We start from the raw sequence: 22,074 nt of genomic DNA, 5'->3' as shown, positions 1-22,074 counted from the left end.
CTCTATCAATCCCTCTTTAGTCATCTCTTCTGTAACTTGAACAGTCCCAGTCTTATTAATCTCTTGATATGGAAGCTGTTCCATACCCCTAATCATCTTTGTTGCCCTTCTCTGTACTTTTTCTGATTCTAATATATCATTTTTGAGATGGGGTGATCAGAACTATACACAGTATTCAATGTGTGGGTGTACCATGAATTTATATAGTGGCATTATAATATTTACTGTCTTATTATCTATCCCTTTCCTAATGGTTCCTAACCTACTGTTAGCTTTTTTTGACTGCTGTTGCGCATTGAGCAGCTTTCAGAGAACTATCCATGATGGCTCTAAGATCTCTTGCTTAAGTGGTCATAACACTGGCAGACCAGGTGCCAGATCATGTCAAGGCCTCTAGGCCTCACTGAACATTAACAAATGCATAGCTGGAAGCCAGTCTGGCTCACCTGTGGGTTTGTATTGTTAAAATAGATATTAGAGTTATAAGAATGTCTTTGGACTTTATGAAACGCTTGTGAGTTGTTGCATATGTTAATCTCACTTACAATATCTGTATCCCATTGTCACACTGTCTAGAGTGGTTCGTGACTGTGAATGCCTACCTCTGGGCAGAGATTAAAAAACAGGGCAGACACCTCAAACTGGTGGTGTGTTTATTAGATTTCACCAACCCAGTAACAAATGTAAACTTTTGCATCACTATAACAGTCTTACCATGGAGTCACAGACAGTCCCCATAGAAGTCTATCCTGCCATCCAGACAAACTGGACTTCGGGGTAAATGGTCTCTTACACCAAAAATCACACTATATTCAGGTTGCTCCCAGTCCCAAGAGAGCAGTCATTTACCCCAGATCAGTTGGTACTCTAGATCCTACACCAAAGCTAACACCTGTAGTTTTATCACAGGATTGGCTAGCTAAAGGTTTATTACCCTCTTGTTTCCTATCTTTTAACTAGTTGCTGATACAGGAGAAGACCTTCCCTCTTATCCCATGACTCCTTACTTTGCTTCAGAGCCTTTGGTGATGGACCTTGACAAAAGTTTTCTGAAAGACCTAGTACATTATATCCACTGGATCACCCATGTCCATGTTTATCACCCTCCAGAATTCTAATAGATCGAGGCATGATTTTCCCTTTACAAAAGCCATGCTGACTCTTCTTGAATGCACCATGTTCCTCTCTGTGCCTGATAATTGTGTTCTTTACTATAGTTTCAACCAATTTGCCTGGTATTGAAGTTAGGCTTACCAGCCTGTAATTGCCAGGATTGCCTCCGGAGCCTTTTAAAAAAATCAACATTACATTAGCTATCCTCCAGTCATCTGGTACAGAGGCTGATTTTAAGCAATAGGTTACATACCACAGTTAGTAGTCCTGCAATTTTACATTTGAGTTCCTTCAGAACTCTTAGGTGAATACCATCTGGTCCTGGTGACTTATTACTGCTTAAATTATTAGCTTGTTCTAAAATTTCCTCTACTGCCATCTTAATCTGGGACAGTTCTTCAGATTTGTCACCTAAAAATAATGGGTCAGGTGTGGGAATCTCCCTCACATCCTTTGCAGTGAAACCTGATGCAAAGAATTAATTAGCTACTCTACAATGGTCTTAAGTGCTTCTTTAGTAACTCAATCATCCAGTAGCCCCACTGATTGTTTGGCAGGCTTCCTGCTTCTGATCTACTTAAAAAAAAAAAAATTGCTGTTAGTTTCATCTTTTGCTAACTGCTCTTCAAATTCTTTTTACCAGGGGCTGAGGAGGAAAATCCTCCTTTCTCCTGCAGTGGTGGAGCAGTCCTTATTGGAGTTTGGAGGTAGTGCATTGGAGAAGCCTTCCAGACTGGTACTGAGGATACCTTTGGTACAAACATCTGTGACACCTATGAAGCCAGCATAAAGATTCAGAAAAAGTAGAGGTGGCCAAATCCTCTGGTGCCATAAAGCTTGGCAACAATTATTGGGGTGCTGAGACAAACCATGACCCCATTGGTACGGGAGTTGGTGGCATGCGGGTGATATGTGCCAAAAGCATTTGTGATGAGGTAGATGTGCTACCTATCAATTCTGGGAATCTCCTGAGCGATCCCAAAGAGGCTGGATACCACCAATTCCAAATGTCCAGCTGCTAAGTCCTGTCAGACACCAGAGGGGTGACAGATTGGCTTTGTGCTGCCTTTTTAGCAGAAGTAGAGGAGATTTCCCTTTTTCTTTTAGGAGCATCCTTACATAGAGATCCATTCCAACACAACTGTGCAGGGATTTACCCCTCTCTTGGAATGAGATGAAGGAACAACCAGCAAGGTAGTAGGGGAGTCCTTCAGAGAGGCAGCAACAGCCTTGGAGGTTGAATAAACAACTGCTGGAGTGCTCTTATTTGAAAAGTGCTGAGGACTAGATGGATCCTGCCTGCTTCCAGGTTCTGAGGCAGGCCTCACTTATTTGTCCATGGGACACAGTTTTAATCTGCTAAATCCATGGATGCTAGTTCTTTCAGTAAAATCTCTACAAGAACTGCATTTGTTCTTAACTTGTCCCTGTCTGAAGCAAAATAAACACATTAAATGTTCATTGCTGAGGGGTTTAACCACCTCAAACAACGAACAATATTTAAGCCTGGGAGACTTCTGGCCCCACATGGAGCTAATTCCTGGTACTGGATGAGGAAAATTGAAGAGAAAAATGTTCATCTTAATTAAAACCGAATGTACACAACATTATCAACTAGTTACAAAAAACTAAATGAGGAGAAGTATAAGTGCAAGAGACTGGATGCTGCTAACTGGCTCCATCTCATAGCAGGTGGTAAGATGAAATTGAGGGTTGGTTAATTGCTTTGCCCCCGTTATGCTCTTGGATGGGGGACTCCAGGGCAGGAAGGGTGTAGTCATGGCCTGGTAGACATGGCTGGCTAAAGCGTTCCAATCTCCAGCACACTTAGTGCATGGGCACCAGAAGTGGAATACATACAAAGTGCTTGAAGAATTTCAGGTGCTAAAACAAACTATTTTAAAAATGAATGGGGTTTTATTTAGGTTTCTAATGTAAAGTCTTTTTGTATATCATTTTCTGAAACTGACAAATTAACCACTGTAAAGGGGCTTGTGTGTGCAAATATAACTTTTAAATCTCTTCATTGTTCAGTATCCAGATATGTGAACAGGCTTATTAGTGGACGGGGTGCATTAAGAGTAAATAGTGGGAGAAGAGAGTTGAATCCATCACAACTTTGAGTGACGAGTCTTCCCCAAAAATGTTAGGCTCCGCTATCCAGGATGGACTCTTCCTCTTAGCTCACTTTCTCCACCCCATTCTATTCCTCTTCTCTCAAGGTTGAACATTAGGAATGCATTGTCATCTTTACATTTTGAATTTCCAGGCTTTCCATGGTATATCACACAACCTAAAGTTAAAGTTCCAGTTTTTCTATTTACTAATGGCATATGCCGGAGTTTTCAAATCTGCATCTATCCAACCTACAATCCAATAAAGGCCACTTCCCCACTGTTATGTGCTCTCACACACTCCTCACTAACACAAGTATCTCTTTCCCTGAGGATAATGATGCTACTTCTCAAGACAGATTGTGCTATAGGAGGCAAAATATCTGGCACCAAAATCAAAATAATAAGAATTAAAATGCAAAAATAACTTTTAGTGTACAGTGATTAAAAGGCTAAAGATAATAAATGGCAGATTTTCTTTATTATATACAAAAGCAATATATGACAAACACAACTAAACTGTTTTTGTAGCTGTGTGATTGTCATTCTTATTTCAGAGATGTAGCAGTAACAATTCATGAGTATCTTCAATGGATTCATAGAGTCCAAGGTGAGAAGAGATCATTGGGACCTCCCATATAAAACAGCCAACCATAGAACTCCCCAAAATAATTCCCAGAACACAACTTTTAGAAAAACACTCAATCTTGATTTAAAAATTGTCAGTGATAGAGACTCCACCATGAACCTTGGTTTTCTCTCTGACTGGCGAAGAATCCATTTACAGCCAATAAAAAAGAAATATTCCTTTTTTCAGGGTAATATCAAACTCTGCATTTCCCTGCTGCAGACAGTTAACAGAACAATGCTTTAGCTGTATCTATATTTTTGAAGGGCAATACTGACTATCATTAATTTTATGATCCTTGAGAATACTTGTACCGTAGCTCAGCATGAGAAGTGCAGCCAAATGTCATACTACAGAGCTCGATCTGATTGCCTTGGGGGCCAGGGAGGAATTTTTCTCTTGGGATAAAGCATTGCACAATCAGCCAGGCGCATAATGGGTTATTTTTCTGTAAATAATTGGATATGGGCCATTGCCAGAGTCCTAATATAAGACCATTAAGTCTAGTCTGGTATCACAAAAGAACACTGGGCTTGCAATGTGGTGGCTTACATTTTAGGTGAGTAATGTCATGTATAGCCCATTTGGTATGTAATTCAGTGTTTGTGTATTAAATAGATACCTCTCCTGCTCTTTCCCTGTCCCCACCCCCTCAACTAGAACTGCAGGGACTTGGGGGGTTATTTTAATCCAAGCTCGTTGCTAGTTTAATGTCAAATCCAACCCATCGGTAATAAGTCTTTTAAGGCCTCTCTCTGTCCTACCTCTGCTGCAGTCCCACTTGTGCCCTTGTGCTGAATCAACACTTCTGGAAGCAGCACCAGAGTGACTGAGCAGAGGCTGCCAAGTGAGCAAGACAAGAGCCTCATGGCAGTGCTGACATTTATTAAAACCTTATGTATGGAAAAACAGCTTGGGGGCAGAAATAGAAGGTAAGAGGGGAGTTCCCATTATTCTATAACCCAGTGTTTCCCAAACTTGGGATGCTGCTTGTGTAGGGAAAGCCCCTGGCGGGCTGGGCTGGTTTGTTTACCTGCCCCGCTGGCAGGTTCAGCCGATCACAGCTCCCTCTGGCCGTGGTTCGCAGTTCTGGGCCAGTGGGAGCTGCTGGAAGTGGTGGCCAGTATGTCCCTTGGCCATGCCGCTTCCCGCAGCCCCCATTGGCCTGGAGCAGCAAACTGGGGTGATTCTCATGATGTGTTTAAGGGACATCATTACTTGACAATGGTGATGGTTAGGAGAAGGCAGTTATAGTGAAATGTCTAAAGCTGCCACCTTCTGGCCTTAAGTTCTCAGGTGTTTCTTAGGGAAAAGAATGGACAACGAAGAGGTACGCCTGGGGTGCAGAGAGGTACAAAATCTCTGGCTTTGATTGAATAGTTAACATGCACACCTCCTCCTCCTCCTCCTCCTCGTCCCAAACAACTATGAGCAGCCCAGGAAAACTGGCTGGTACTAATGCTTATGTACACTGACAATAGGAGGCAAATGGAGATTACTCATATATAAATATCTGGGGATACTGCCATTGCACTAGTAAGACAGCACCAAAAATCAGTAACACAAACAGTAACCTTACTACTAAAACAGTAATACAGTATTGGTCACATGAGGAGCGTGGAGGGTTGGGGCGTGGAGCACCGGAGGGGTTGGGGCGTGGTGCACCGGAGGGGTTGGGGTGTGGAGCACCGGAGGGGTTGGGGTGTGGAGGTATGTCCCAGTCTGGATACCAACTGGAGTAACCTAGAAAACAAAAAGAAGATAATGTATTTATCAAGCCATATGATATGTAGAAGACTCTAAATAATTCAAGTAACAATATACGATTGTGATACGTACTTTTCAATGTCTCACGTTCTGGATTTTCTGGTGAGAGATAAGAAAGAAATGTAAATATGGCTATTGTTCAGCTTTATTTATCAGTGAAAAATGGATAGCCCATTGGTGCTGATGATATTCTGAAAAACAGTCTAGGATTTGTGTTTTCTCCTTGTCTGGACAGCAGGTAATACTTAAGGATCCTCCTCAATTTTATAAGAGTGCTAAAGTACGAAGACCAACAACTGCAAATTTCTACAGAGATTTGTTGAGTTAAAATGTGGTCATCACCCACTTTCAGCCAAAGTGGCAGGGAATTGAGCCAGATCACTCAGCAAATCATATAAAGCAACCCATGATGTGAAAGGCACAAGAGAAGAGCAGCAAATGCCATTTAGATGACTAACTCACTGATTGCATCTGCACTCACACCCCAGATAGATTTCCAAATGTCCTACAAAAATGACTTGTGTCAACAAAACTGTACCCCCTGCGGAGGGGTATCTAAAAGTTTGGCACTGACTGTGAACTGATTTAAAAAAAAAATGGTGTAAGATGCAGTAAATAAAATTGGTATCACAGAGATGAGGGAAACCCCAAATATAAAAGGTGGGATTTATTGTTTTAAAAAAGTCCTGGCTTTACATAACTTTAGAAAGTGCAATAAGGACTGACATTTGTGCTGAAAACCCCCACTGGGCAGGGTGTGGGGGAAGCATTTAGCACAGAAACAATTTTCATTAATGGCTGAATCCTGTAAATGGATCTGACTGGGCATAACTCATGGAAGTCAGTCATACTCTATATCAGAATGGTGGATATATTTGTAGGATCTAGCCTTAAATGTTTGAAAATTCTTTTCATATTCTGTGAAATGTTTCTGGTAATCCCTTGATGCAACAGTCTGTGACATCAGATGCCATGGATTGCAAAACATGCCAGCAGGATTTCACAGCCAGGAAACAAAAATCTAAAGGTTTAGGTATTTGTGTGGTTGGAGCACTCCTGAGCCTGGTTAGTGCGACTTTGCTTTCCACAGAATGCCCTTAGCAGATTCCCTTACACTTACCACAGAGCTTGTCCACACACTTTTCACCATTGCAGTCACTACATGCTGCTCCTGTTTTATAAGGCTGTGTTGGATAATTCCCACTGCAAAGCAGAAAAATGTTGTTTTAATCTTTTGGGGGAAGAATTTAAATACATCATGTGATTTGAACTGTTACAATCATATAAGAGTATTCTGGGGCGGGGCGGTGGAGGGGGGGCAGCCCTGAACCCAGAAATATGTAACTTTCTAAAACAATTGATTTTTATTTTTTAAATTTCTTTTGGTCCAGACTATGAATCTCTCACTCACATTGGGGGCTACTCACATGACTCATCCTATTTAAATGAATGGGACTTCCTAGAAAGCAATGTGCTATTCAGGGTCTGGGAATCTGGCTCTGTATTATTATAGCCTGTTTTATTTAAAGAATTTATACCACAGTTCTGGAAGACAGTAACTTGAGGGTATTTCTTTAATGGAAATTATCTTATTTCTGGAGTTTGAATTTACAGTAGCTGCAAAGTTTGAGTGGCGCTGTAGCAGGATTGCAGTGCTAGCCTGGTGGAGAACTGCTCCCTTTTCCCCCGGTTTTGGCTGGTTTGGGGTTACAATTCACTTCAGTATTGAATGCGGGGCAATGAAACGTTATCCTTATTGTATGAGTAAAGGGCATCAGCATTGTACTTAGCATGCCCTGATAGACTGGGTCACTTTACACTGAACCTCACTTGCTAAGAAGTGGGTAGGGATGCCAAATCCCAGTGAAAATGAGAGGGACAATGACAGGTGTTCTCAGCTGATGATATGCACTCTACCCAAAGGGTCTTATATACAGCATTTGATCCTCCCCTCCCCACTCCAGTGTTTAAAGACAGAAATGACCGGACTCAATTGAAAGTCCTTGTTTCTGTTCAGTGGTTACTATGGCTGACATTCTTGATGACCTGTTCTAGTGGCTTAGTCTTATGTTTGGTGTGGGAACAGTGTTGCGGTGAAAGACCACAGAGGCAGCAGCTGAGAGATTCCCTGCTACCCAGTGAATCACTAAGAGCAGGGCTGGCCCTCAGAATGCAGCGGCAGTGAGCCGCAAGTGAGCAGCAAGCGGCGGCAGAGGTGAGCAGTGGTGGAGATAAGTGGCAGCAGCAACAGAGTGTACCTGCAGAGATGGCCACACTGGTAGAGATGGTAGCAGCAGGCTCACTTTTCAGGGGTGGGATGTGTGAACCCACGTGAAAGCACCTCTGAATTCTGGGTCCTCTAAGGACTCCTGACTATGAGCGGGATGAGACTAAAAACTGAGTGATTTTAAGATGGAAAGAACATTAGGTCCGTTTAAAACTGGTTTTTGCTTGTCTGTTTTTATCAACACCTAATTATTATCAATGTCTAAAACAGCTGGGAAAAAGGAGAACTATGTTGAAGATTCAATACTCCTGTTCATTCATAGGTACACGAGAGCTACTGATACACAGCTGAGATCTCCAACAAATCTTCCAGCAAAATCAAAGAAGCACAAATGTGACATTCCTGAGATTTGAGTTAAAGCAGAAACTGCTCTCCCCACAGCTTTTCAATTAAACATACAATACTCTGTAATTTTGTTACATTATCAAGACGCTAAAAGGGGCACAAACCCCATTTTAAAAAATCCCTTGCAGGTTATCTTTAAACTACTAACTTTTTTTGCATTAAAAATGATATTTGTGAAGGGCCCCCTTTTGTACACATTTTAGCATATTGACAGCAATGAGACTTACATAATTGTACAGATCTTGGTACAACTGGAACTACATTAGACAGGTATTGTTATGGAAACAGAGAGCTAGTGTGGAGGAAATAAGAAGTCTCTCAGGAAGTGAGCTTTTGTTGGCTCTTAGCAGATTATTAAGGAGTGTTAAGGACTGTATCTGTTTTGGTGTGCTAGCAATGGGTGAACCTAAAATGGTTTTGTGGGGAAGTAACTTTTTTTTTTTTTAATTGGTTCTTTAGTGGTTTTAACCAGAAGTACAATAGAATAGTCAGACTGAAACAACAACAAAAAACCATGACTACTGGGTTGCTAGCCAACACATACTAAAGTGAAGGGCAGTATCTCTCTCTTGCCTTCCTGTAATAAAGACCCAATAAATAATCAAACTGGAAATACAGAATAGCCACAGAACTTACTGTGCCTCTTTTTCGCTTGAGGACCGAGTTATATAAAAGATCTCCCTCCTGGGTGGATTCATTTCATGCCCAGCATAGGTGTGATTGGGTGGTATATTTTTATTAGAAATTAGTCACGCTTACCCCTTGTCAGAAATGCTGTAACACTGGCTAGTTTACAATTTGCCAACTTGTACTAAAACGAGTGCACTGTTCAACCCTGGCTTCCTCATGGAGAGGGACACAGTGAAACAAATTGCCAACTAGAGCATTTCAAACTGGTTTACTTCCTCCCTCCACTTGCCCCCCCTCGACCTCCCCCGGTGCAGTTTTTATATCTTCTGCATCTGCATAACCTCTAATCAGTTTTTTGAAAAGGCTATTCTGCAGACTGTGAGCAGAGGAGGAGATGATGGGCATATCCTTTTATGCCTCCATACCAAAGGCAACTGTTTCTCAGGTTAAGGAAACCTGGGTGCAGCTCTCTGGCTGGACCACTCCAAACATCAGCCAGAGTGGAATTGATCACCTGCTCTGGGATCTTTTAAAATATCAACTTACGCTGGGGCATAGTTGCAAACAAAATGTGCTCCATCGGTGAGTCCTTTGAAACCTGTAACTCTAGGACAGAACTGAACTGCACAGCCAACTTTGTAACTTGTGGCCCAAACAACCTAAAAGGAAAACCAAAATACATTAAACTTTTCCAGGACTACCCAGAGACTGCAATTATGATATTCAACAAGAAACAAGTAATTGAAGGTGTGTGTGTTTTGTAACAGCAACCACAGAAGCATTAGTTACAGCCTAGGGAGCCATTTAGATGAAGAATTCCTGTATTTACTATTTGGTGTGTGATTTTGTTATATTGGAATCTTTCTTAGACTCAGATCATCCCCCTCCTGCAGAAAAATCCCCCAGGGCTTGTGAGGACAAAGGAGAAAAATCTAAATATCCTCTCACTGAGTTCGCCCTAGATGCCAGAACCAGCCATCTCATGAATCTCTCCCAGGCCTGGTCTACACTACACATTTAAACCGATTTTAGCAGCGTTAAACCGATTTAACACTGCACCCGTCCATACAGTGAGGCCATTTATATCGAGATAAAGGGCTCTTTAAACCAGTTTCTGTACTCCTCCCCGACGAGAGGAGTAGCGCTGAAATCAGTATTACCATATCGGATTAGGGTCAGTGTGGCCGCAAATCGATGGTATTAGCTTCCAGGCGGTATCCCACATCACCATTGTACTGAATCTACAGCAACCGAACTCGATGCAACCGGCCAGGTAAACAGGAAAAGCCCGCGAATTTAATTTCATTCTGTTTTGCCTAGCATGGAGCTCTGATCAGCATGGGGTTGGCGATGAGTCCCAAATCCAAAAAGAGCTCAGCATGCCGTACGGAATAACTGGATCTGATCGCTGTAGGGGAGACAAATCGTTCTATCACAGTCGTTACAAAAGACGGAAATGAGAAAGCATTTGAAAAAGTCCTCCGGCTATGATAGACAGAGGCCAAATAGCACACTGCTGTGGAACAAGCGCTACGAAAGCCAAAGAATCAATGATCTCAATGGAGGAGGGAGGGGTACTGACGACTCCAGCTATCCCACAGTCCCCGCAGTTCTCCAAAAAGCATGCATTCTTGCTGAGCCCACTGCCTGTAGGTCACACACGGTGTCCAGGGGTTTAAGGGTATATATCATCAAAATTACCCGCCCCCCACCATGAAGAAAAGGGAAAAAATTTTCTGACTTTTTTAATGTCCCACCCTAAACTACTGCATGCTGGCGGTAGACATGGTGTGCGCAATGAAATAGCAGCATCCTTCACCTCCCCTCTCCAGTGGCAGATGGTACAATATGACGGCTATCCATCGTCATCATAGCCTGTGAGTGCCTCCGGCGGCTCAGGTGAGGTCGGGCGCGCGGCGTGGGTAAAAATAGGAATGACTCCTGGTCATTCCCGGTAGATGGTACAGAAGCTAGAACCGTCCTCATCATAGCAACTAGGGGCTGAGTTCTATCAGCCCCCTCCCTTTCCTGTGTAAAGAAAAGTTCTGTACTCCCTGGCCTATCAAGCAGTGGGATGCTGGCGCTCCTCTCCCCTCTACCGTTAATGTCCCCTGCCGGGATTATCAGCACGGAGGCTGCCTCCTCCTCACTTATCGCACGAAAAGTCAGTATTGCTATTCCTCATTCTTATTACTTCATCACACAAAGGGGACACTGCCCATGGGTAGCCCAGAAAGGTTGTGGGAGAAGGTGACTCAACGGGTGGGGTTGTTGCAGGGGGCGACCCCCGTGATGGCATGTAGCTCACTCATTTCTGCGGATCTGACACGGAGCGGCTGTGCTCTCGGGTTCTCTGATGCACCTGGCTCTCTAGTACACTTGCCCTATATTCTAGCAGTCTGACTTTATTATTTTAGATAAACCATAAAGGAGGATGACTCGGGGAGTCATTCCCATTTTGTTTTTGCGCCCCCGGCCGACCTCAGCTAATTGCCAACCAGGAGCACCCATGACAGCAGCAGACGTTACAGAACGACTGTAACACATCTCATCGCAATTTACAATGGTCAGCAGATGGTGCCGAACAACTGGTAATAATCTCTGCTACCTTTTCGAATAGCAAATGAATGCTGCTGTGTAGCCTGCAGTACCGCCTCTGTCAGCGCATCAGTACCTACGGTGACAATGACAAAAGGCAAAACGGGCTCCATGGTTGCCATGCTATGGCATCTGCCATGGCAATCAAGGGAAAAAGGGAGCTAAATGATTGTCTGCCGTTGCTTTCCCGGAGGAAGGAATGAGTGACAACATTTACCCAGAATCACCCGCGACACTGTTTTTGCACATCATGCATTGGGATCTCAACCCAGAATTCCAATGGGTGGGGGAGACTGTGGGAACTACAGGATAGCTACCCACAGCGTAACGCTCCAGAAATCGACGCTCACCTCGGTACATGGATGCACACCGCCGAATTAATGTGCTTAGTGTGGCCGCGTGCACTCGACTTTATACAATCTGTTTCACAAAACCGGTTTATGTAAAATCGGAATAATCCCGTAGTGTAGACATACCCCCAGAGAGGCAGAGGAATATCTGCATGGAGGTGCTCTCTCTCCACACCAAAACCAAGGCCAGTCAGTTTCTTGCTGCACAGCATCCTCCTGACTCTCCCTTTTTATTTTTTTAGCACAAAGTTCTCCTAACCCACACTTTGTAAATCACAATTTTGTAAGTGATTTAGGCAAAATGTGTGTTTTTTTTCTCTTCAAAGACATGTAGAAGGCAAAATGTGTGTGTGTTTTTTTCCTCTTCAAAGACCCCAACTCATTTGAAATTAAGATGGAGGAAACAGAAGAATCACCTGGGTGTAATGGCCACACATCCTTGCACAATAGAGGGTCTCAAAATTGTAGTCTGTGACTTCATTATACCATTTGCGGATAGCTGCACTCACAGAGAAGAGAGAGAGAGAGCCAGTCCAGATGTTTTCTCCAACTGGAGTGAAGTTAGGGTGCACTTTTCCTGGTATTTTAAGGTAGACATTATGATCAAAGTGGCATCGCTTTGCCCATGCTTTGGCACTCTTAGCTAAAGCAGCGTCCCAGGACTGCAGAATGAAAAAGACATGAAAATTACTTGAAATGCAGTGACTTGCACAAACTCAAAATGTCTTTAACAGAAACGTTTCTCTTAATCCTTCCTGCCTTCCAGGCCTATGATCTTGGACTCCTCTGCTTGTCTCCCTGCCGCACAACCTGTCTTCCCTAAAATCCTGTCACTCGTTCCCTTTCACTACAAAATCCCCTCTTTCCTGCCTGTCCCTCATATATTGTAAGACATTTAATATTTGTGCACTCATCCCTGATGTGCTGTCAAGCTATGACAATCTGAATGGGAGAAATTCTAAGTGTCTTATTGAAATACGCTGCAAATTCTGCCCTCCATAACTGAACTAATTTAAGGCAGCTTTTAAACAGTGAGGGCTCAGTCATGAGCTCAGCTGTGCACCTGCACAGGGATTAGGTGTCACAAGAAGCCTCTTTACCTTCTCAAGCTACTCACTCATCAGACTGTGTGTGTGGCTGTGACAGGACAGTAGCTGCTGTCACCAGGGGGAGGAGTGGCTGGGCAGGGGAAAGAAGTGGGAAGAGCCTTAATTTTGATACGTCAGCATGCTGTCCCACACACTTGAGCCAGGACAGTGGGGGAACTAAGCTGTGCCAGTATTACAAGGGCACTCAAAGTCTATTTGGTCCCTCTCTTTCTCCTGAAAACAGCACAACAATGCAATGCCCTCCTGACTCAGGCAGGACTGCAACTTGGCAATCCAGTCTTAAATGAAGGACTCACCTTCCAAATGAGGAAGACTGAACAAGTCTGTACCCAGCTATAATCATTAATTGCCTTTTTTTTTTTTTTTTTTTTTTTTTGGTATTTACTGTGAACTACTAACAAGTAGCTAAAATATTCACAGAACTAGTCAGAAAAGTACAAGGCAAATATATTAATTCAACAGCACAATCCAATTTCCATTACAAATAGATGGTGAAGGTCTCCTTACCATGTGAAGCATGTTTCTGGCTGGTGGATTCACCTTGGACCGAAAGTTGTTATGAGCATTCACGCACTCCTTAATAAACTGTGCGTCTTCTATATCAGGCAAAGTATTTGACTTATAAAAATAACAGGAACTTAAAAGGTCTAGTAATAGCAAAACACCAAGGAACAATCTGACTTTCATGATTCTCAACTGTTGTTTTCGATTTCTCTCAAAACCTTGTACGAAGAATCTCTTAAGTGGATATGGTGCTGTTTGCCTCCCACAAAGTACTCTGCCGGTGCAGTTTCAAACTGGGTTCTCTCTTCCGCTCGTCAGTTTCTTAAGACAAAATCATGCTGATTCTTGCCCCTGTGATAACAGGAAATGAATTGCTTCAGCAGCTTCAACACAAAAGTAAGGGAACTGGTTTGTCACTTCAGTGTTGCTTAATTTAAAAAGAAAAAATCAAGTTGCCCTCTATGGAAGATGCCGTCTTACCTTTATGAGACCACAGTTCAATCCCTTCCTACAAGACCTCATGTCACATTATTTTTCTTTACAAATGAGGAAATGTGGCTGGGATCCCTAGGTCAGCTAATCTTTGGAAATCAAGGAGGCACTATCTCTTCTCCAGGAGCTTTGTGATGCTGCCCTCTGATTTACAGAAGAATCCCATGGGAAGTGCTGGATTTCATGACCCCAATCTCAGAAATTGGTGTGGTTTGTCAGTTTGTGGGTAGTGCTTAACCAATAGGGGTATTAGCAGAATTAGCTAATGTTTATGCAGGCCTACTCTTCCAGGTGACTAGAGGAGGGCCACGTATTTACACCAGGCATTTCTAGAGAAGCCCTCTCTCACTGTGAATGGGAGGGCATAATATTGTACATTTGGCCCAAAGGTTCACTGTTAGGCCTCAGCACTGAGGCAGCACGGAGGCTATGTTGACTTTATTCCCCAGAAATGGTATGGTTGGCTACAGTGTCTATAATGGTCTGGTTGGAGAAGCACCCCATTCTGAACTGTCAGGGATCCCCAACATGGCCACTGGTCTCCTGGGAGGGGAAGAAGTCTCTATCTCCAGTGCAAACAATATTTGCAAACTCATGGATGACAGCAGAGGTTTTGGCTGCAGGCCGCTTTTGGGGGCTACACAGCTCCTCCGACAATACCTGCCTGGACCTTTCCCTCACCAATGGGTAGCTCAGCACCTTCTTCCTCTGACAACTGTCTCTTTCTACCCTTCCACGCTTCAGACACTCCACAAACTCAGCCAAAGCCCCTTAGCTTTAGAGCGCCTTTTGAGGGCCGCAGCTTCTCGGGCCTGCACATCCTTCCTTTCAACACGTGGTGGCCAGACATTCGAAACACAGTCGTTTCCAGGATGGAATATGCTGCTTCTGAATGTTGGTGCTCAGGAAGAATTCCTGTTACTCTTCCCTGCTACTCTTTTTCTGATGGATTTACCAGATTGACTTTCCTTTACCAAGGAGAAACTAGGGACCAGCTGCTGGCTCTTTGAAAATGGACGGAATCAGCCTGAGCCACTAGACGTGTCAGAAGATCCACCACTAAAAGCAATGCTGTCACTTGCTGCAGCAACAGCACAGAGTACTAACCACAATATGATCACGACCAGCCACCAGGTGACACAGCAGCTCAGGGGAAAATGCTCAGATCTGTGCTCTTGGGGTGGCCACCTACCTCACCTATGGCCACAGGTATTTCTCAAGTTTCCCCATTACAGTTAAAATCGTAACAAAAGGAAAACAGACAGGAGGCCAGCCTGTTGCCTCTCCGCTTTTCTCTTCCTTACCCTTTGACCAGCTTCCACCCCATTTTGCTGAGCAATTGTCCTCATGCCATTGGCCAGAGTATTTCCCTTTGTGACCCTGAACCGTGCCCTGATATGCAGGTCTCGAAGTTGGGCCCAGTGGCAGAAGGCAATATAGAGACTTTCAATAGGGAAAGCAGCCAGAGGTGGCCTTGAGTGCTAATTCTCTCTCTGGAGGTGAAAATCAACATTGCTGGGTGTGAACAGAAGTTGCCATAGAAGCAGGCGGTGAGGAATGTGCTGGCTGGGTAAGGCATTTCTTTCTACCCATTTGAAAGGTGTTGTCCTCCCCATCAGGGATAACTGAACCCTGGTCTCCCACGTGACAGGTGGGGATACTTACCACTATACTAACAAGGAATGAGGCAGGGCATTCTACAGCATGGAATTCCAAGAGACCAGCTGTGGCCAGCTTACACCACTCCAGGGGCCCCACCAGGCAGCAACACCCCAAAGGCTTTGGTTTCAGGCTGCCTTTGGGGGCTACACATCTCCTCCCACAACACCTGCCTAGGACCTTTCCCTCAATGATGGGCTGTTCAGCATCTTCTTTCTCTGACAACTGTCTCTTTCAACCCTCCCCCTTCCACACTTCAGATGCTCCTCAAAGTCACGCCATCACAAACTCAGCCAAGGTCCCTTTGACTTTAAAAGCGCCTCTTGAGGGCCACAGCTTCTCAGGCCTGCAGATCCTTCCTTTCAACGCACAGTGGCCAGACATTTGAAACACAGCCATTTTCAGAATGGAATATGCTGCTTCCAGATGTTGGTGCTCAGGAAGAATTCCTGTTACTCTTCCCCATTACTTCCCCAGGGCTGACCGACAGCGCCAGGAGTCCCGAGAAGCAGAAGAAGCATCTTTTTTTTTTTTTTTGGCTCTAGAGATATGGAACAGTGCTGAGTATTACTAATAGAAGCCAGAGAACTTCTTATTGAGGCTAAAGTACTCAGTGGTGAGTAGGAGTGACTAGGCTCCAAGGGAGGGCGAAATGCTGCCTCCATGAGAAGCCTGGTGTCCCTGTCTGTTTTTTGGTGCAGGGCCAGAAGCGCCTGCAGATTTTGCAGTGCTCCCACAGGTGAGCTTCCACCCAGACACTTAAGGCAGCTGCAATAGGGGTCACTAACAGGCATAGGCTTGTGGCATGAAGCACAAGGCTTAAACCCTTGAGACCGAGGCATGCCCCAGCAGGGTTCGCTAATCTAAACTACCCTAAGTCAACAACTAAAATTTAACTACCTTGAATAAAATAACTATGCACAATCAAAGAATCAAAGTCCACTGAGAGGAGTACTGCAGAAAATGCAAGGAAAGCTGAAGTTCCAGTGACCTTCACAGGCGGTAAGAAGGAACCGAGGGGGCTATGGGTCAGCAGAACCCTTTATATCTGCACTATATGTGTGCAACTCTAGGGGCACCAGAGCTGACTCAACGGGTGCCACTGAGGGAAATACTTTCCAGTGGTGGTGCTCGGGGTGAGCACACACGTACATTGGAATGGACATGAGCAAGCACTCTAAGAAGAACATAAGGTTAAAACACATCTGAAGACAACTGAGGCTACCGGATTCAAGTTAAAGTGAGAAAAATCTGTGCTATAGCAAATTACAGTAGGGCACGTATCCAGAAAAATTCAAACTATAGTTTAAATCCTACCTAAAAATGTATCAGAACTGCTTGATTTTCCCCAATATAATAACATGTCAAAGGAAATTCATGCATTTGTTTCCCCTTCCTTCATATTTTAATCCAAAATACAATCAACACAGGTACATTAGGGAAGAGGCTCCTGCAGCCTAATGATGGGGGTAATATTTCTAGGAAAAATCTGTTGAACAAAACCAAGCATGAGCATGCATCCGATGAAGTGGGTATTCACCCATGAAAGCTCGTGCTCCAATACGTCTGTTAGTCTATACAGTGCTACAGGACTCTTTCTTTGCTGCTTGTCCAACCACGCTGCTGATGCTTTACAAATAATTAATGCTTTAAAATACAATCAAAATCACATACACTGCAGGAGTGTCACTACACAATTCATTACTGCTAGTGTAATTCTTTCTTAGATGTCTACAGTGGACACACAGGCTATGGTAAAATAAAATGCAGTCTGTGAAGGTGAAAAGAATTTATTTGAAGCAAACAAACATGGAAATAAAGTGGTCATCTATAGTAAATAAAACCTGTGTTGTCTTATACAATTTTAGATACTAACACTATATTAACAAACATACAAATAGCAGAAAAGTTGGGATAAAAACTCAGGACTCTTAGTTAATCTCTCTTCTCATCTTTTGAGATGGCATGTGCAGGGCTCAGAAGATGTGGAGGCCTTTTTAGGGTGAGTGTCTTTGGCCATCCATTTCAAATTTTGCATGCTCACAAAGGTGCAATTCCATCTGGAGTATACAATCCCATTCAATATGAGATTTGAATTGAACATGGAATGATTGTCACAAAATGGTATGTTTCCCCTTCAGAAAAAGCTTTGTTAGCTGACAACATGCATTGTGTAAAGCATGTCAATCATATCCTAAACCCCATTTTGATTAACCTGTAGGCATCTTCCAATCTCACTCTTTATCTTCACTAACAAAAAAACAATTCAGCTGAAAACAGCTAAAGAACAATTACATGCTAGAATCAGCATCTGAGATGTGAAAAAGGAGCTTCACGCATACAGAAAAACTTACCCACTGAAAAAGGAATTGATGGTAAAGTAATTGTCTCCTAATCAGGTAGGCACCGCTATCTGCTGGTTAAGCAGTAGTATGACTCACATGTTTTTGTTCAGGACTTTGTAACTAGAGCTCTCCAAGAAATGCATAGCAAACCTCAAACCCACTTAAGCTGTGCCTTGAGTTTTAAGGTTTACAAGCCTAAAACCATGCTGGCAGAAGTCTGGCCAATATGTGCTGAGGGTGTTCACACAACTTGGAAGACAACAGATCTCCTCCCTCCCTCCTTTGCTTTCAAACTAGTTTCTTTTGTTTTCAGAGAGACATATGAGATAAGTTGATTCTCAAATTTTGTTACAAGGGGAGCTACTAAGTGATGATGGAATTCCCCCTGGTGGTTTGAGTAGGTATAAGTATTCTCTTCCATAATTGTATTATCTTCCACAACAAGGATTTCCATGTTGAGTAATGTTTAAATATTACTGGATTTTTGTTGTTGTTTGCAAGAAAGGTAGTGCCTTAAAGTTATACAATAACATTAAACAGAAAGCTTAAAACTTTAAACAGCTTTATTACAAATATAAACCTCTGTACGTTAGGGGTTAAGAACTTTAAGGCACATTTTCAAAGGTGTGAGCATCTGAAGCTCATTGAAGTCATTGGGAGCTACGAATGTTGAGCAACTTTGAATATTGGGTGACTTTTATTTAGATACCTAATTATGGCTTTGTCTGCCCAGTTTTAGGCATCCATTTGCGAAAAATTTTGCCAAAGTTTAAGAAAATTAGCAACCTTCTCGGTAACTTTACCTTTGAAATAGATATGTTCCAAAAGTTTAGAAATTTAAAAGAATTTATGTCCAATAACTGTTTTAAAATAAGTTTTTTTATGAACAGATTCACTTTTACTTTGGGATATTCTATAAGATGAATCAGTACAGTTCTGAATATAGTATTATATGACAAGTATAATGTTTTAGAACTACAATGAAATAATAAAGGTATTATGGGCCAATTGTTGCCTAAAATGAACATGTGTGAAGGTCCCATTAACTTCATCTTGAGTACTGGGCACGAAAACAGGGCAGGATTTGACCTTGTGTTTAAATAAATAAATAAATAAATAAAACCCTATCAATAAACCTTTTGAACTAATATAGATCCCTGAGACAATACACATTTTGTAAAAAGTTACATATTTACCATGTAGACTAGAATTACTTTAAGCAATATCAGTGCTTGTCTACACAAACACTTTAGTCTGCAGTGAGCCGGGGTGTAAATCTATCCTGTGCTAACCTGCTGCACACTGTGTCTGTGTGGGCTTGCTGTTGTGCACTAAAAATTCTGCAGCACACTTTAATTTACTCCTATTTCAAAGCAGAGAAGATTAAAGCACACTACAGAACTTCTAGTGTGTGGCAGCATGGTCCTCATGGACATTTAGTGTGTAGCAGGCTATTGCTGGGTAGATTTACACCCCAGCTCACAGCAAACTAGAAGTGTTTTTGTGTAGACAAGCCCTCAGTAAATATTAGACATATTGGACCAATCTTGGCTCTAGAATTTACTATATATCAAAAGAAAAATTCTTTAAAATCCCTGAGTCAATACATGTGCTCTTTTGCAGCAATTCAAGTTAACACATATCTAAATAGGATACCTTTAATGCCTTTAAAGTCTCTTGGATAAAATACAGGTAAACATACACCTCTACCCCGATAGAATGTGACCTGATATAACACGAATTCGGATATAACGAGGTAAAGCAGCGGGGAGCCCTGGGCCTTTTAAAGTGCCACCTGAGCCCCGTTGCTTTACCACGTTATATCCAAATTTGTGTGGAGCCCTGGTCCCTTTAAATCACTGGCCAAGCCTGGCTGCCAGAGCCAGCCGGGCTTGGATGGTGATTTAAAGGGTCAGACGCTCTGGCTGCTACGGAGAGCCCCAGGCCCTTTAAATTCCCACCCGAGCCCTGCTGCCGGAGCTCCGGCAGTGATTTAAAGGGTTTGGGGCCCCCCACAGCAGCTGGAGCACCAGGCCCTTTAAATCACCGCCAGGGAAGCCGGTCCAGTCCGGAACAGTGTACTGGACCGAACTCAATATAACTCAGTCTCACCTATAAGGCGGTGAGATTTTTTGGCTCCTAAGGACCATGTTATATCCAGGTAGAGGTATATATTTACCAGAGGGTTTGGAATGGTTCTCAGATAAAATTCTGTATTTGTTTTACATTAAAAAACAGATTAAATATCCATATTTAAACAACAGTGGTTGTGACAGCAAACCAGAAACTACAAGAAAAGTCTAAACTGGAGCATTTTACTCTCACTGTTATTTTTTTCCTAAATTCAAAACAAGTTAGGAACAAATTAATTGAAGGATAATTATTTTTAATAGTTGAAACCTTAACGAATAGCTGCCATTTACAAATTTATATACATTTTTCTAGAGCTATATTAGTACTACTGAATATTTATAAAATGCTTTCTTTTTACAGAAGTGGTATCTAATTCTGTTCCCATTTTACTTGGAGTTTTGACTGGACTCCAGAAAAGTAGGATTAGGTCCATAACAGTATGATTCTATAGACAGACATCTAAATGAATTAGTCACTACTTCAAATATTTATATAGTGGAAACTACAAATATTATCAAGTGGAAACATTGTTTTAATTTACTTCTTGAATTCTAGATGCCAGGTGTTCCCCTTTATTTGTTAAAATTTCATCATGGAAAAGCCATTTACTAGATATCCCTCTGATGACTCTTGCCAGACTGTCACCTTTAACTTAAAATTTTGCCTTTTTTATTATTTTCATATCTTTAATATAATATATTTATCTGTATTTATACATAAGATATGTAAGGGCTTAGAGCAAAAATAATTTACTCTTTATAACCCATTAAACATCCACAGCCCTTTATGACATGTTTTTTAAATGATCAAATTCACTGTAAAAACATCAATCAAGAGAATTCTCTTAACAGGTAGGTGTGATATTAATCTTTTAAGGACTTGTCATAACTTTTCATGAAATATATATTTCTAACAGATTATTTAGATATCCTCATATCTGAATAACGCTTCTGCATAAGAAAAACAACTAGAAAAGCCAATAACATCAGTGACGGTCTTAAAACCACAACAGCAATACAGGACTCGTCACAAACGATCCTGTTCTCCCAGGGTGGATACCATCTTGTGTAACCTATAAACAAGCATAGAAACAGAAATTCTTATTGGGCACAACGTGCTTATAAAGAACTAAACTTCAAGTAATAGTGTAGAATTGTAATACATACGTATAATTTTATCACGTTTTGGATTTCCTAGGGGGAACAAAAGAAAGAAATAGTTTAATCAGCTAGGAACAAATAGTTACTCACCTTACAGTAACTGTGATTCTTTGAAATGATTTACGTGGATCCCAGTCTTGCTGCACATGCTCTGCATGCACAAGAGTTCAGAATTAATTGACCAGCAGTATCCATTGGGGTTGCCCACTCCTTTGCACTCCCTCACCCAAGGGCAGAGGGATGCCAATTGCTATTTAGGTGTTTCACCACCCAGAATCCAAATGAAAGACTCCAAGCTACAGGGAAGGAGAACAGGTTGTGGGATCCACACGTACAGAACATCTCAAAGAATCAATTACATCTCAAAGAATGTACAGCTGGTGCCCGACCCCAGAGTAGCAGGACGCAGTTATTGACTTTTCATGAATTTACTCCTACTAGAACAGACAGAGGTAGAGCCGTTATCAGCTTTTCATTCCCCTGTAGGGTTGCAGGAGTGGGGAAAGAGACTTGTGGAGAAGTTTATGTACACAGAGATATCATACAATATCAGGGTTAGAAGGGACCTCAGGAGGTCATCTAGTCCAAACCCCTACTTACAGCAGGACCAACACCAGCTAAATCAACCAATCCCCAACTAAATCAGACTTAGGTTTCTCTATAATCAAGGGACCACAGATGTCCCAACACCACTTTAGCCCACTGCACATTGGGCTAAAGGCTATGCAGCCTCTGCCTAAAGAGATAGGAGAGGCGGGCACAAGAGGGAAAAGAGAAAGGACCCAGAATGAGGGTGTAGAGAATAGGAAAGAAAGGAGGACAAGGGGGATAAATAGGAAG

At 42.5% G+C, this 22,074-nt stretch overlaps 2 protein-coding genes across 2 annotated transcripts in view; both read right to left on the bottom strand.

Annotated features, from left to right (window-relative positions):
* Positions 1–3,688: 3,688 nt before the first annotated feature.
* On the bottom strand, positions 3,689–13,740 carry LOC116831058 (glioma pathogenesis-related protein 1-like). Its single transcript, XM_032790806.2, has 6 exons — positions 13,449–13,740; positions 12,249–12,494; positions 9,431–9,543; positions 6,743–6,825; positions 5,695–5,721; positions 3,689–5,598 (listed from the first exon to the last, which is right to left on the bottom strand). Exons 1-6 carry the CDS (start codon positions 13,626–13,628, stop codon positions 5,351–5,353), a joined length of 897 nt encoding a protein of 298 aa, XP_032646697.1. The 5' UTR covers positions 13,629–13,740; the 3' UTR covers positions 3,689–5,350.
* A 3,630-nt stretch (positions 13,741–17,370) lies between these two features.
* LOC116831056 (glioma pathogenesis-related protein 1-like) overlaps positions 17,371–22,074 on the bottom strand; it is a 50,620-nt gene continuing 45,916 nt past the window's right edge. Inside the window, exons 5-6 of the mRNA XM_032790802.2 lie at positions 21,241–21,267; positions 17,371–21,146 (exon numbers count right to left, since the gene is read on the bottom strand). Coding sequence (XP_032646693.1) covers positions 20,992–21,146; positions 21,241–21,267 — 182 coding nt within the window. The 3' untranslated portion in view covers positions 17,371–20,991. The remainder of the gene's footprint in view (positions 21,147–21,240; positions 21,268–22,074) is intronic.

The sequence above is a fragment of the Chelonoidis abingdonii genome, chromosome 1 (genome assembly GCF_003597395.2).
Source record: "Chelonoidis abingdonii isolate Lonesome George chromosome 1, CheloAbing_2.0, whole genome shotgun sequence".
Lineage (NCBI taxonomy): Eukaryota > Metazoa > Chordata > Testudines > Testudinidae > Chelonoidis > Chelonoidis abingdonii.
Note: the sequence above shows the minus strand (reverse complement) of the source record. Positions and strands in the feature narration are given on the sequence as shown.

Excerpts from the sequence above, each read along its gene's own strand:
- LOC116831058 (XM_032790806.2), bottom strand. The coding sequence starts at position 13,628 with ATGAAAGTCAGATTGTTCCTTGGTGTTTTGCTATTACTAGACCTTTTA. Across the intron at positions 9,544-12,248 it reads TGTGTGGCCATTACACCCAG|GTTGTTTGGGCCACAAGTTA; the intron begins GTGATTCTTCTG and ends TTTTCCTTTTAG. Across the intron at positions 5,599-5,694 it reads AGAACGTGAGACATTGAAAA|GTTACTCCAGTTGGTATCCA; the intron begins GTACGTATCACA and ends TTTGTTTTCTAG.